The sequence below is a fragment of the Sinohyriopsis cumingii genome, chromosome 12 (assembly GCF_028554795.1).
Source record: "Sinohyriopsis cumingii isolate HCF-2022 chromosome 12, ASM2855479v2, whole genome shotgun sequence".
NCBI classification, from domain to species: Eukaryota; Metazoa; Mollusca; class Bivalvia; order Unionida; family Unionidae; genus Sinohyriopsis; species Sinohyriopsis cumingii.
Window position 1 is genome coordinate 21,539,132 of NC_142972.1, and position 13,199 is coordinate 21,552,330.

The 13,199-nt window shown below is 32.8% G+C and overlaps 1 protein-coding gene across 1 annotated transcript in view; it reads right to left on the bottom strand.

Annotated features, from left to right (window-relative positions):
• Positions 1-251: 251 nt before the first annotated feature.
• The window catches only part of LOC149786082 (beta-1,4-N-acetylgalactosaminyltransferase bre-4-like), a 100,192-nt gene continuing 87,244 nt past the window's right edge, over positions 252-13,199 (bottom strand). Inside the window, exons 5-6 of the mRNA XM_089978113.1 lie at positions 2,876-2,977; positions 252-405 (exon numbers count right to left, since the gene is read on the bottom strand). Coding sequence (XP_089834239.1) covers positions 252-405; positions 2,876-2,977 — 256 coding nt within the window. The remainder of the gene's footprint in view (positions 406-2,875; positions 2,978-13,199) is intronic.

Sequence of the window (13,199 nt, forward strand, 5' to 3'; positions counted from 1 at the left end):
TATCCCCCATAACGTACTGGCACACTGGGATGTAATTCAGATAATTATGGCATTGTTTATTTATCCTTCATTTGAATACAATTATTGAGGGGGAATTCAACAACACTGTTAGTCAACAAATTGGCTCCATTACCCAATTTACATCTGGCTTTGTATTTCAAAACAATGAACTTCTTTTGTTTGGTCACTTCCTGATGATAAGATGTCTTGTAAAAGTGTCCATAGGTATGAGCAGATAGTGTAGAAAGACACTAAGTAATGTTTGGAAGATTTGGAGGTGGTTTGCCGATATCGACAACTATATGGGTGTATAGTGGTTCATTACATATAGAAACTACCCGATAGCGTACGCTATTAAGACCGTCTCTGTGAAAACGTTTTCGAACTGTTTTGAGTAGGTATTGCCTGAAAAGATAGGAAAAAGGATAAAAGTCATTATCAATTCAATATTGTTACCTGACAATGAAATCTATAAATCTACAAAGACAAATTGGAGATTAATGTATTAATTATAAGTAATCCAAACAAAGAAAAAACTAACTTCATACAATTGGAAAATGCATATTGCAAAGAGGGAAACAGAATGTTTGTAATATAATATTAAATAATAATAATAATAATAATACATACATACATACATACATACATACATACATACATACATACATACATACATACATACATACATACAGTTACGAGTCTAGGCTCTTACAAAAAGTAACATAAAAGAGTGAAGACAACAATTTTACAAATAATTTATTTTCCTAGAATATCAAGTGAAAAAAAGAGAAAAAGAACTTACGGTTTTACGAATCAAATCCAAAAATAAGCCAAGAATAAAAAAAATAGAAGTCCTAGTAATAAAAAGTCATGAATGAAACTGAGTTCCAATCCCGATGAAATCCAAAATGGAAGATGATGCCGTTTGTTGTAACCTGTGAAGTGCTGTTATGTCATCAGCTTCTTGTTGAATCACAGAAAATAATATTCCAGTTTTGAATTTCGTATAAATTCCAGTGAATGTTTTCGTGCTATAATTTTGTGGGAGCACTTATGTATTTCCAGGAAAAAGAATCGCTTGAAATTCATGAAAATGAAATCTCAACTTGAACTGGTCACAACATATCTTTGGAGCCCGACTGAAGGGATAGAAGTTAGTTACATGATAATTATCACGTTGTCCAGGTATGGTCTCGACTTAATGATTCTGACTCTGAGAAAGAATTTAATTTTCTTTTTAAAGTTGTTTACCAAAACTGTCACTAGTTCTGAATCAAGATAAGAAACTAGATGCAGTGTTTCTATTATTAGATGTTTATCAATGAAATTAAAAAGTCAGGTCAAATAGAACTGAACTGAAGTTTTGGACAATGTCAAATCCAGTATACAAAGTTACATTACAATAGCATGTTAAAAAATAAACACAATTAAAACTAGCAAAAAAAAAACAATTAAATGAAATCAAACATACATACATACATACATACATACATACGTACGTATGTATATCAAAAACAGAGCAAATGAAGGCACATACATCCACAGGAGAAAATAGCTGTTGTAATGCTGTACGCGGCAAGCAGGATGTCATTTTTCTAGAGCCACGTACACATCAAAATAAAAATGTAAGGCAGAGTGAACGGGAACGGGAGGAGTAGTGTTTTCGCGGTGGTGGGCTGAATGTAATGCAACCAACATATGGAATGATCTGGTTATTTTAGGTATAAGTGTTTAGCAATTTGAGATAGAAATAATTATTTTATTTGTATTAGATGTTTGGGAAGTGTTCTGTATTGCATAATGCGAAGAACTAATAGTCAGCTTGGAAATGCATCCTGGTGAATCATAAATTGTGAGCCAAGAAAAACATTGCAAGTGTGAAATCAGAATTTCGTGATGTGTTGTCATCAGTGGATTAGAGCAAAATATTTATAGTATTAAAGCGCTTAACAACCTTATAACTGTTGTATTGTGGTCCTTGCCAATATAGGAAGCATGGACTGTCAAAGCCAGACTCACGACGAATTTTTTAGATCGGTAGTGAGATCCCTTGCATGTAATAATATTTAAGCATCTTTATAAATGAAGACATAATGGAGGTGTTCTCACATAGATGAATGAAAGTACATGGTTCTCATAGGGAAAGACAAGAATGAACCGCACCCCTCCTTCAGTTGGCCTATAGATTCTAACCAGAATCATTTTATGTATTATGCATCTTTCTGCTATGACTACATGCATCGGGATCTATTAACATATTTAACAATATCAGCTGAATTAAACTTGAATTAAACTTGAATACACATAATTCTTTTGCACTTAATTGCTACATAGAGAAGTAGGCAGCCAAGTAAGTGAATAGTCACCCAACATCCACTGGCTGTGCTAGGGTCTGAGGCGCCCGGGACAATGTTCTATGTCAACCATGTCGAGGCGCCAGGGGGTCATGTTGTTAGTGGCGCCTATACGTTAATATACAGAACACTTTTTATATCAGCTGCCAACATCCACCTCGCTCCTAAATATGTTTTGTGAAGAATTGTCTCCGTTACACTAAGGTGACGGTGACATACTATAAAACATTAGCTGCACAAAAGGTTCTCGAAGGCGGACCTTCACCTGGTGCCTGGAACAATTTCCTCCTTCGAATCTCCTTGACCGAGCCGCCACTCAACAGCTAAATATACTTTTTGATTGGAGATAGAGAGAGGGCATCACAGTATCTGTAACGATTTTTTGAAAACGCTTAGGAACAGCAATTACAATAATAATGGCCACGATATTGATATTATTAGCAAATTCACCCACAAAAAAAATGATTTAAAAAAAATGAAAATGCTCATCACGTGTAATGAACGTCTGCGGCTGAATCTACCTCATTCTCACGGATGTGGGTTCCCTCTTCATGTGACGGATCATTGTGTAGCGGGCTATGTTGGTTGGGGGACGAGTTATTTTCAAACCAACCTTCAGAATTCTAGAAAAGGAAAACAAGTTACGCTTAAAATATTTTTTTAAGGAAAAACAAGAAGATATAATGCAAGTGGCAAGGGTGGATGTCACGTTGTTCGTAATTAGTCTAAATTTATTCAACAGTGTCTCACATATGGAAAATATTAAGATCGCGGTTCCAGTTCATCTCTAAACTTTGACTGGTGGGACGCGTCACCAGGGCTGTTTAAAAAAAATTTGCGATATTAAAACCACCATGACATACTCAGATTCTCAATCACAAGATTATATTCTCCCTATAAAAGATAATATAATAGTGGGAGGATTAGACTTTTCCACCCTTAACACCCGATATACCTTGTGATAGGAATAACTTCTTCCACGCCTAAAACTTGATGTATTTATTGGGAGGAAGAGTCTTTTCCATCCCTAAAATTACGATATATTTGGTGGGAAGAATCACCTTTCCACCCCTAAAACCAGATATGCCTAGCTGGAGGAATAGCCCTTTCCACCCCTAAAACACCGATATGCCCAGTTGGAGGAATACCCTTTTCCACAACAAAAACCGGTAAGCCTAGTGAGAGGAATAGCCTTTTGCAATCTGGCACGTGCCTCCTACGGTACTGTTTCTAACACCGGAGAAGGTGGACAATTAGATTTTTAAATAGCTCCGAGCCCCCCGCCTTCGTCAGCAATGATGACGGTCTAGTTGCATTAATAACACAAGGTGAAATATACAACAGTTTAATAAAACATATCAAAATTATTCATCAATTTCATCGACAAATTTCTCAACCGCAATTTTTTTCGGACAAACACAATGACATATTCACAGCTGCTAATTACTATCATCATAAGAAATTAACATCTTAAGTGAGATTGTTTTCCTTTCGGTGTTGATTCTGTTCTTCCTCTATCCGCCTCATATTTCTCTTTATGTACTTCCGGTACTCTTGACTACGTGCTGTCCTGGCACTTCCGGTACTATCTTCCGCGTGTCCCTTCCGGCACTCTCCTCACCACAAACTGCTTATGTCACTATAGACCTCTTCCTTCTTTCCGATCCTGGATGTCGACTCTACACCCACCCGGAAAGCTTCCTGTGGAATTAGAAGGGGACGTATAATCTTGTCTCCTTGCTCTAATCTCAGGAGAATAACCACACTCTGACAGACCTTTCATCAGAATAATGGCGAATAAATTATCAGGTAAACTCACGCACTCACATCTAAATATTACATACACGCTTTGTTCTATAATATTTGTGTTATAACAGTAGTATCAACGACTTCTAATACATACATGCACATCCATAATTGTTAACTTCTCGATATATTAAACTATCATCATCAACAACAATCGTATGCATTTCCTAACCTACGAATTACAAAGGACACATACAATTATTTCTGCACATGTAAAACAATGACTAACTCTGCATAATTCGCAATCTATATATTAATATACTAATAAAGCATGTACAAGTTCGAACACAATTGATTGATAAATTCCGTCATGTATTCGGGCGCAACATAGTAAATTACACAATCAAAAAATTACATACGTTAATCTTGCATGTTAATAATTCTCTATACGATCCGTTACGATCTGTTGATAATTCAGCTATAAATGGAAGATTCCATTTCTAATATATTAAATATACACAATAACGTATCAATCTTATAACACCTAGTTATGAAATGTGAGACAAATTTCGGTGAAGATAAGTTACCTCAAGAAGCCTCTGTTCTCATCCAAGCTTAGAATTTCACTAGAAATCCTTTCCGCCTTTTGACGGCACTCGGGGTACAGTCAAATGTCTTCCAGCTTCTATATGATCCACCTCTACCGATGGTCAAACACGTACTAAGGCCGATAGCTAAGGTCAAATCAATAATTATTTAGGTCAATATCGCGTGAAAATAGGAGTGCGTGTGCCATGTAGAGCAATCATACACGCCCTAATTGTTCAATGGTTCAACAGTTTGAGAAGGTCATACATGACTGTTTGAGTCATTTCAAAACAGTCCAATTTAATTGTTCGAGAAAATCTTCATGAATTAGATTATGTTGATTTGGTTCGTATATAGAGACTATATAATGAGAATACATGCATCACGCATACTATTCTTCAGACTATGCCAATTCTGTAAGAGTTGCTGAGAAGAAATAGTGATTTACTTATAATATTTATTCGTTGGATTTAGAAAACTGGAAAATCTTTAATTTTAACAGTCAGTACCCCTTGGAGTATGTACATTTATTCAAGGAGTTGAATTTTTATTTAATTCTATTGAATTATGTAAAAATTTCAATGATATTCGTGATATTCTACTGTCACGGGATTACCTTGAAATAAATTATTTGGATTTAGAACTGTGACTCTTCGGAGTTTCTAGCACGTTAGCACATACACAAATTAGAAACTTCATTCGAAATAACCTTGGACAGTTTTCGGATTAGTGTGAAATCGATAGTTCATTTTATGACAATATTCTAAGAATTCAAACACTGTAAGTTATTTTTAAATTCTTTCACTTTGTTTGACGCTACAATTCATTTAAATATATCTTAATTTTGTAAAATTGAAGACTTGTTGGATTTACTTTGTCTTTTTACCTAAGTTTAAATCCCTAGATGCAACACAATAAACAAGTAAACCTGGTGAAAGTGACCTACAACAGCATACAGTGTCTCTGGTTATTAAGGTTCATGTCCATGCTTTGATCATTACACCATCTATTTGGGGCATATGACATAAAAATCACACAGCAGATACTGTAATTGCAGCTGCTAGCATTACATACATAACTATTTAATAAATAGACTGAAACAAACAATTGTTTTCTTTTTTTTTTCTTCACAAAAATGACAAACTCCGAAACATTTCAGAGATATTTTGAAACAGCAACAAGATCAATGTACAGTAGAGAACATGTACCGATGTCTTCACGCCACAGTAGTGAAAAGTGTCAAAATTTCCAGTACCGTTGCTACGCTATCCAAATAGCGTTGCCATGACAGCTAAACACAGTTGCAGGACTATACTTTGCTCATGCATCGTTCATTGTTGTCCCTTCAATAATAAAACGTTCTGTTGCTACGCTAGTTTTAACGCTGGTGTCGTTGCAAAAGGATCCATATACAGACACGATTACATTCTTTTTTTGTTTCTGTAACTGTTTATTTTGTTGTTTCAGCTATATACTTTTGTTCCAGTGGATTATTTTATCCTTGAAATTTTTTAAAACATATATTTGTAATTACTACAATGCCGTCTATGTGCTATTATCAGTCAGAATTACTTAAAATTTATGTTGTGATTTTTTTTCGTACTGTTCTGAAGGTATGAAGCTATAATACATGGTTAATGACCAAAGTGTGAACATAAAAGCAACATAAATATTGTTCTACTGAAGAAAGGTTATTCTTCTTTTCAACTGTACTGGTCAGAAAGCGCTTCATTACACCATCAGATAACATACTGAAACAAAATCATTAGCGGTAATTTTTGCAAACATAAATCTAGCTGTGAAGTTGTTATCTGGTCACTCCTTGTTATATATAAATAAAATGACTAGATATCTGGTCACTCTTTGTCATATATAAATAAAATGACTAGAGATCTGGTCACTGCTTGTCATATATCAATAAGATGATTAGAGATCGGGTCGCTCATTGCCTTATATGAATAAAATGATTAGAGTTCTGATCACCCCTTCAAATATTTCAATAAAATGATTATAGGTCTGGTCACTCATTGCCTTATGTGAACAAAATGATTAGAGATCTACAGATCTGGTCACTCCTTACCGTATATAAATAAAATGACTGGAATATATTACGTCTTGGCTCTAAAACGTTCGTTTCTTTCCTGGTTCAAGTTGCGCGTTTCTCATACGTACATACTGATGGTAATTATATGTAATTAGTTAGATATTTTATTATTTAATTAGGAAAAAATCAGATTTTCCCTGCACGAGTTTGTACAAAACTGCACTGCAAAACTTTGGAATGTCAGGTCTAAAGATTCATTATGTTATTTTGTAGGATTGTAATGTTACCCTGTCAGAAATGAGACAACATATGTATGTGAGGATTCAAGATTTTATATTGAAAGATTTACTACGCATGTTGTTCGAGACAAATTGTTTTCTTGTTCACCTGAGATGTTAAGTACATTGCTTTCCTCAAGGTATTTAATATTTAACCTTTCTCACAAAATAAATTGAATCTGACAATGTTTAATAAATATGTCAGGAAACATATCCATTTAAAGACATATTTGTAGAAAGTGTACAAACTGAATCATATCGAGGCGTCTCATCTATCTTTTTCCTTTGATATGAAGTAGCAGTAGAGGCGAGTTGTAGAGGTCACAAAGAAAACATTCAGAGACTGTATTGGGAAAATATCTGCGATGCCAGTCATGTCAATTTAAACTCAACCTTCCTGTGATATTATTGTATTTTCAAAGTTTATTGGACAAAGTGGTTCTTTTCCATTGCGAGTTTCTTGTATAGTAGTCCTCAATGTTTACTACCACTGCACCCACCAATTTGTTATAAAATTTTCAACCATTAGCGATCAATATTCTTAAACAAATGCAATTTTCCTGTTCTGTTGTGACGTTAAGAAACATTGTCCTCCCTTGGGGATTCAAGGCCTTCCTTAGAACAAGATTCATCAGAAAAAATAATGTATCGTTCTAAGTTACCATTTTCTTTTCAAGACATGCTTTATTACTGTTAACAGTTTTAATCATCCTTTCATGATATATTCGCAAATACTGCTGATTTAATAATGCGAAAGAGTCCCGACGGATACACGTCATCAATCGTTTTAGTTTCAAATTAAATTGCATTCCGTGTTAACCTCAAGTTACAAACATGGAAGTGTTGTTTTTTATGCGTCGGGAAAAGTAAATCAATTAGAAATTAATTTCTGTATAGTTCCCATGGTGTGCTCTTTGGTACTAGGACAGGAGAATTTGTTTCTCTACGCAACTGTGTTTGTGGTAAACCAGATAGAACTATTTTTACCTAGCTAAGAGCTCCAAAATAATTTCAGAATGTATAAGATGGCGTGATTTTTCGTGAGCTACTCGAATTTGAATGTTAATTTCCATGTAAGAATCATTGCATATAAAAGCCTTTAAAACAGTAACAACCTGTAACAATTTACTTTTAAAATAATAACTTATCGAGTATCTAAAGAGGAATCAAATTTCTACAGGTTGAAGATAAAGATTCCTCAAACACAAAAGTTGAAGAGTGAATTTTTCAGTATGACAGTCATTGAGATCATAATGATTTTCCGCAACCGAAATCCTGTTCAGCCCATTCACGACAGGTCGTAAATTACTAATGATTTTCAAAAATTATTTTACAATGTACATCGACTTTATTACTTTCTTTCACTGGATTGTTGTTGCCAAGAAAGAGAAATAGGATAATCCTAATTTTATATCCAGTTTTAAGTTCTTAGTATAACGTGGCTTCGTATCGATGAAGTCATAATGTAATGATCAAGCAGCGCAGAAAACATTGCTATTACGCGCCCCAATAGTTCGTACACTGGAAATATCAGACATTACTAAATGACAAACAAATTTCGTGGAGTATGATTAGTCATTTATTAAGAAATAAAATCCAGTATGCATAATATTCTTAACACAGGAGTTAAAATAATAGTTTCCAGTATGCATCATTCTTCAAGCAGTATACTTCGCCAGTAAAGGTGCCCCTCTAGAAATTGGTGCCTCATCCAACCTTTCACATTATGACAACATCCAATCTATACGTGTTTAGCTCTGAGTCTGAAGAAAACGCGAAGTCTATTTTGTGTTTATTATTTGTTAAGGTTTCTAAATACTTTAAGAATTACAGTACGATTGAAATTCAACATTTACTTGGATTTATAAAATTTCCGTTCGGTGCGTCTAGGAATATCGAGACGTCTGAGAAAACATCTAAATAGATCCAACCTGGATGTGTGATACCCAATTATTGATGAAAGATCTGTATTGAACGCTAGACCAACCATGTATAATACTGGGTATTTAAGAAACCAATGAGCGTCATTGCTGAATTCATTAATAAAGATGAGTAAAGAATACAAGCGCATATTAATTTGTGTGCTGTAATTTGAGAGACACGGGTAACTTAGATACAAGTATAGATTATGCAACTGGTTATATATGCCAATCAGATACATATTTAGATGATAAAATTCGTTATATATGCCAATCAGATACAAGTTTAGATAAAAATAATCGTTATATATGCTAATCAGAGACATGTTTAGATGATAAAACTCGTTATATATGCCAATCAGATACATGTTTAGATTATAAAACACGTTATATATGCCAATCAGTTACATGTTTAGATGACAAAACTCGTTATATATGCTAATCAGAGACATGTTAAGATGATAAAACTCGTTATATGTGCCAATCAGATACATGTTTAGATGATAAAACTCGTTATATATTCCAACCAGATACATGTTTAGATGATAAAACACGTTATATATGCCAATCAGATACAAGTTTAGATAAAAAATAATCCTTATAAATGCTAATCAGATACATGTTCAGATCATAAAACTCGTTATATATGCCAATCAGATACAAGTTTAGATAAAAATAATCGTTATATATGATAATCAGAGACATGTTTAGATGATAAAACTCGTTATATATGCCAATCAGATACATGTTTAGATGATAAAACTCGTTATATATGCTAATCAGAGACATGTTAAGATGATAAAACTCGTTATATGTGTCAATCAGATACATGTTTAGATGATAAAACTCGTTATATATGCCAATCAGATACATGTTTAGCTGACAAAACTCGTTATATATGCCAATCAGATACAAGTTTAGATAAGAATAATCCTTATATATGCTAATCAGAGACCTGTTTAGATGATAAAACACGTTATGTATGCCAATCAGATAAAAGTTTAGATAAAAATAATCGTTATATATACTAATCAGAGACATGTTTAGATGATAAAACTCGTTATATGTGCCAATCAGATACATGTTTAGATGATAAAACTCGTTATATATGCCAATCAGATACATGTTTAGCTGACAAAACTCGTTATATATGCCAATCCGATACATTCTTAGATGATAAAACTCGTTATATATGCTAAGACATGTTTAGATGATAAAACTCGTTATATATGCCAGTCAGATATATGTTTAGATGACAAAACACGTTATATATGCCAATCAGATGCATGCTTAGATGATAAAACTCGTTATATATGCTAATCAGAGACATGTTAAGATGATAAAGCTCGTTATATATGCCAATCAGATACATGTTTATTTGATAAAACACGTTATATATGCCAATCAGATATAAGTTTAGAAAAAAATAATCCTTATATATGTTAATCAGAGACATGTTTAGATCATAAAACTCGTTATATATACCAATCAGATACCTGTTTAGATGACAAAACTCGTTATATAAGCCAATCAGATACTAGTTTAGATAAAAATAATCCTTATATATGCTAATCAGAGACATGTTTAGATGATAAAACACGTTATATATGCCAATCAGATACAAGTTTAGATAAAAATAATCGTTATATATACTAATCAGAGAAATGTTTAGATGATAAAACTCGTTATATGTGCCAATCAGATACATGTTTAGATGATAAAACACGTTATATATGCTAATCAGAGAAATGTTTAGATGATAAAACTCGTTATATGTGCCAATCAGATACATGTTTAGATGATAAAACTCGTTATATATGCTAATCAGAGACATGTTAGATGATAAAACTCGTTATATGTGCCAATCAGATACATGTTTAGATGACAAAACACGTTATATATGCCAATCAGATACATGTTTAGATGATAAAACTCGTTATATATGCTAATCAGAGACATGTTAAGATGATAAAACTCGTTATATATGCCAATCAGATACATGTTTAGATGATAAAACTCGTTATATATGCCAATCAGATACATGTTTAGATGATAAAACACGTTATATACGCCAATCAGATACAAGTTTAGATAAAAATAATCGTTATATATACTAATCAGAGACATGTTTAGATGATAAAACTCGTTATATGTGCCAGATACATGTTTAGATTATAAAACTCGTTATATATGCCAATCAGGTACATGTTTAGATGATAAAACTCGTTATATATGCTAATTAGAGACATGTTTAGATGATAAAACTCGTTATATATGCCAATCAGATATATGTTTAGATGACAAAACACGTTATATATGCCAATCAGATACATGTCTAGATGATAAAACTCGTTATATATGCTAATCAGAGACATGTTAAGATGATAAAACTCGTTATATGTGCCAATCAGATATATGTTTAGCTGACAAAACTCGTTATATATGCCAATCAGATACAAGTTTAGATAAAAATAATCCTTATATATGCTAATCAGAGACATGTTTAGATGATAAAACTCGTTATATATGCCAATCAGATACATGTTTATTTGATAAAACACGTTATATATGCCAATCAGATATAAGTTTAGAAAAAAATAATCCTTATATATGTTAATCAGTGACATGTTTAGATCATAAAACTCGTTATATATACCAATCAGATACCTGTTTAGATGACAAAACTCGTTATATAAGCCAATCAGATACTAGTTTAGATAAAAATAATCCTTATATATGCTAATCAGAGACATGTTTAGATGATAAAACACGTTATATATGCCAATCAGATACAAGTTTAGATAAAAATAATCGTTATATATACTAATCAGAGAAATGTTTAGATGATAAAACTCGTTATATGTGCCAATCAGATACATGTTTAGATGATAAAACACGTTATATATGCTAATCAGAGAAATGTTTAGATGATAAAACTCGTTATATGTGCCAATCAGATACATGTTTAGATGATAAAACTCGTTATATATGCTAATCAGAGACATGTTAGATGATAAAACTCGTTATATGTGCCAATCAGATACATGTTTAGATGACAAAACACGTTATATATGCCAATCAGATACATGTTTAGATGATAAAACTCGTTATATATGCTAATCAGAGACATGTTAAGATGATAAAACTCGTTATATATGCCAATCAGATACATGTTTAGATGATAAAACTCGTTATATATGCCAATCAGATACATGTTTAGATGATAAAACACGTTATATACGCCAATCAGATACAAGTTTAGATAAAAATAATCGTTATATATACTAATCAGAGACATGTTTAGATGATAAAACTCGTTATATGTGCCAGATACATGTTTAGATTATAAAACTCGTTATATATGCCAATCAGGTACATGTTTAGATGATAAAACTCGTTATATATGCTAATTAGAGACATGTTTAGATGATAAAACTCGTTATATATGCCAATCAGATATATGTTTAGATGACAAAACACGTTATATATGCCAATCAGATACATGTTTAGATGATAAAACTCGTTATATATGCTAATCAGAGACATGTTAAGATGATAAAACTCGTTATATGTGCCAATCAGATACATGTTTAGCTGACAAAACTCGTTATATATGCCAATCAGATACAAGTTTAGATAAAAATAATCCTTATATATGCTAATCAGAGACATGTTTAGATGATAAAACTCGTTATATATGCCAATCAGATACATGTTTAGATGACAAAACTCGTTATATATGCCAATCAGATACAAATTTAGATAAAAATAATCCTTATATATGCTAATCAGAGACATGTTTAGAAGATAAAACTCGTTATATATGCCAATCAGAGACATGTTTAGATGATAAAACTCGTTATATATGCTAATCAGATACATGTTTATTTGATAAAACACGTTATATATGCCAATCAGATACAATTATTGGTTATACAGCCCATGATATATGCTCGTTAGCCTACGACCGCTGGTTGTCGATTGAAACCCCTTCTATTGCATCAGCTTTTGACGTGTGTTTTTAAAGTTCTGATCGGAGCTGATTTACCAGTTTTCATATTTTGTCATATTATAAATTCCGTTCACAAGCAAAAGTAAAAGTGACTTTCAACATAGGCAGGAGAGGGGCAGCACGGCGATTTTGATTTCATTCATGGAATTTCATCGGGACAACATTAATTGGGGGCGGAGAAGCTATCCTGTGATCATATATGCCAGTCTAGAGTCTATGAGAATTAATATTTCAGTATTCATGTTAAAGGTATGGGAG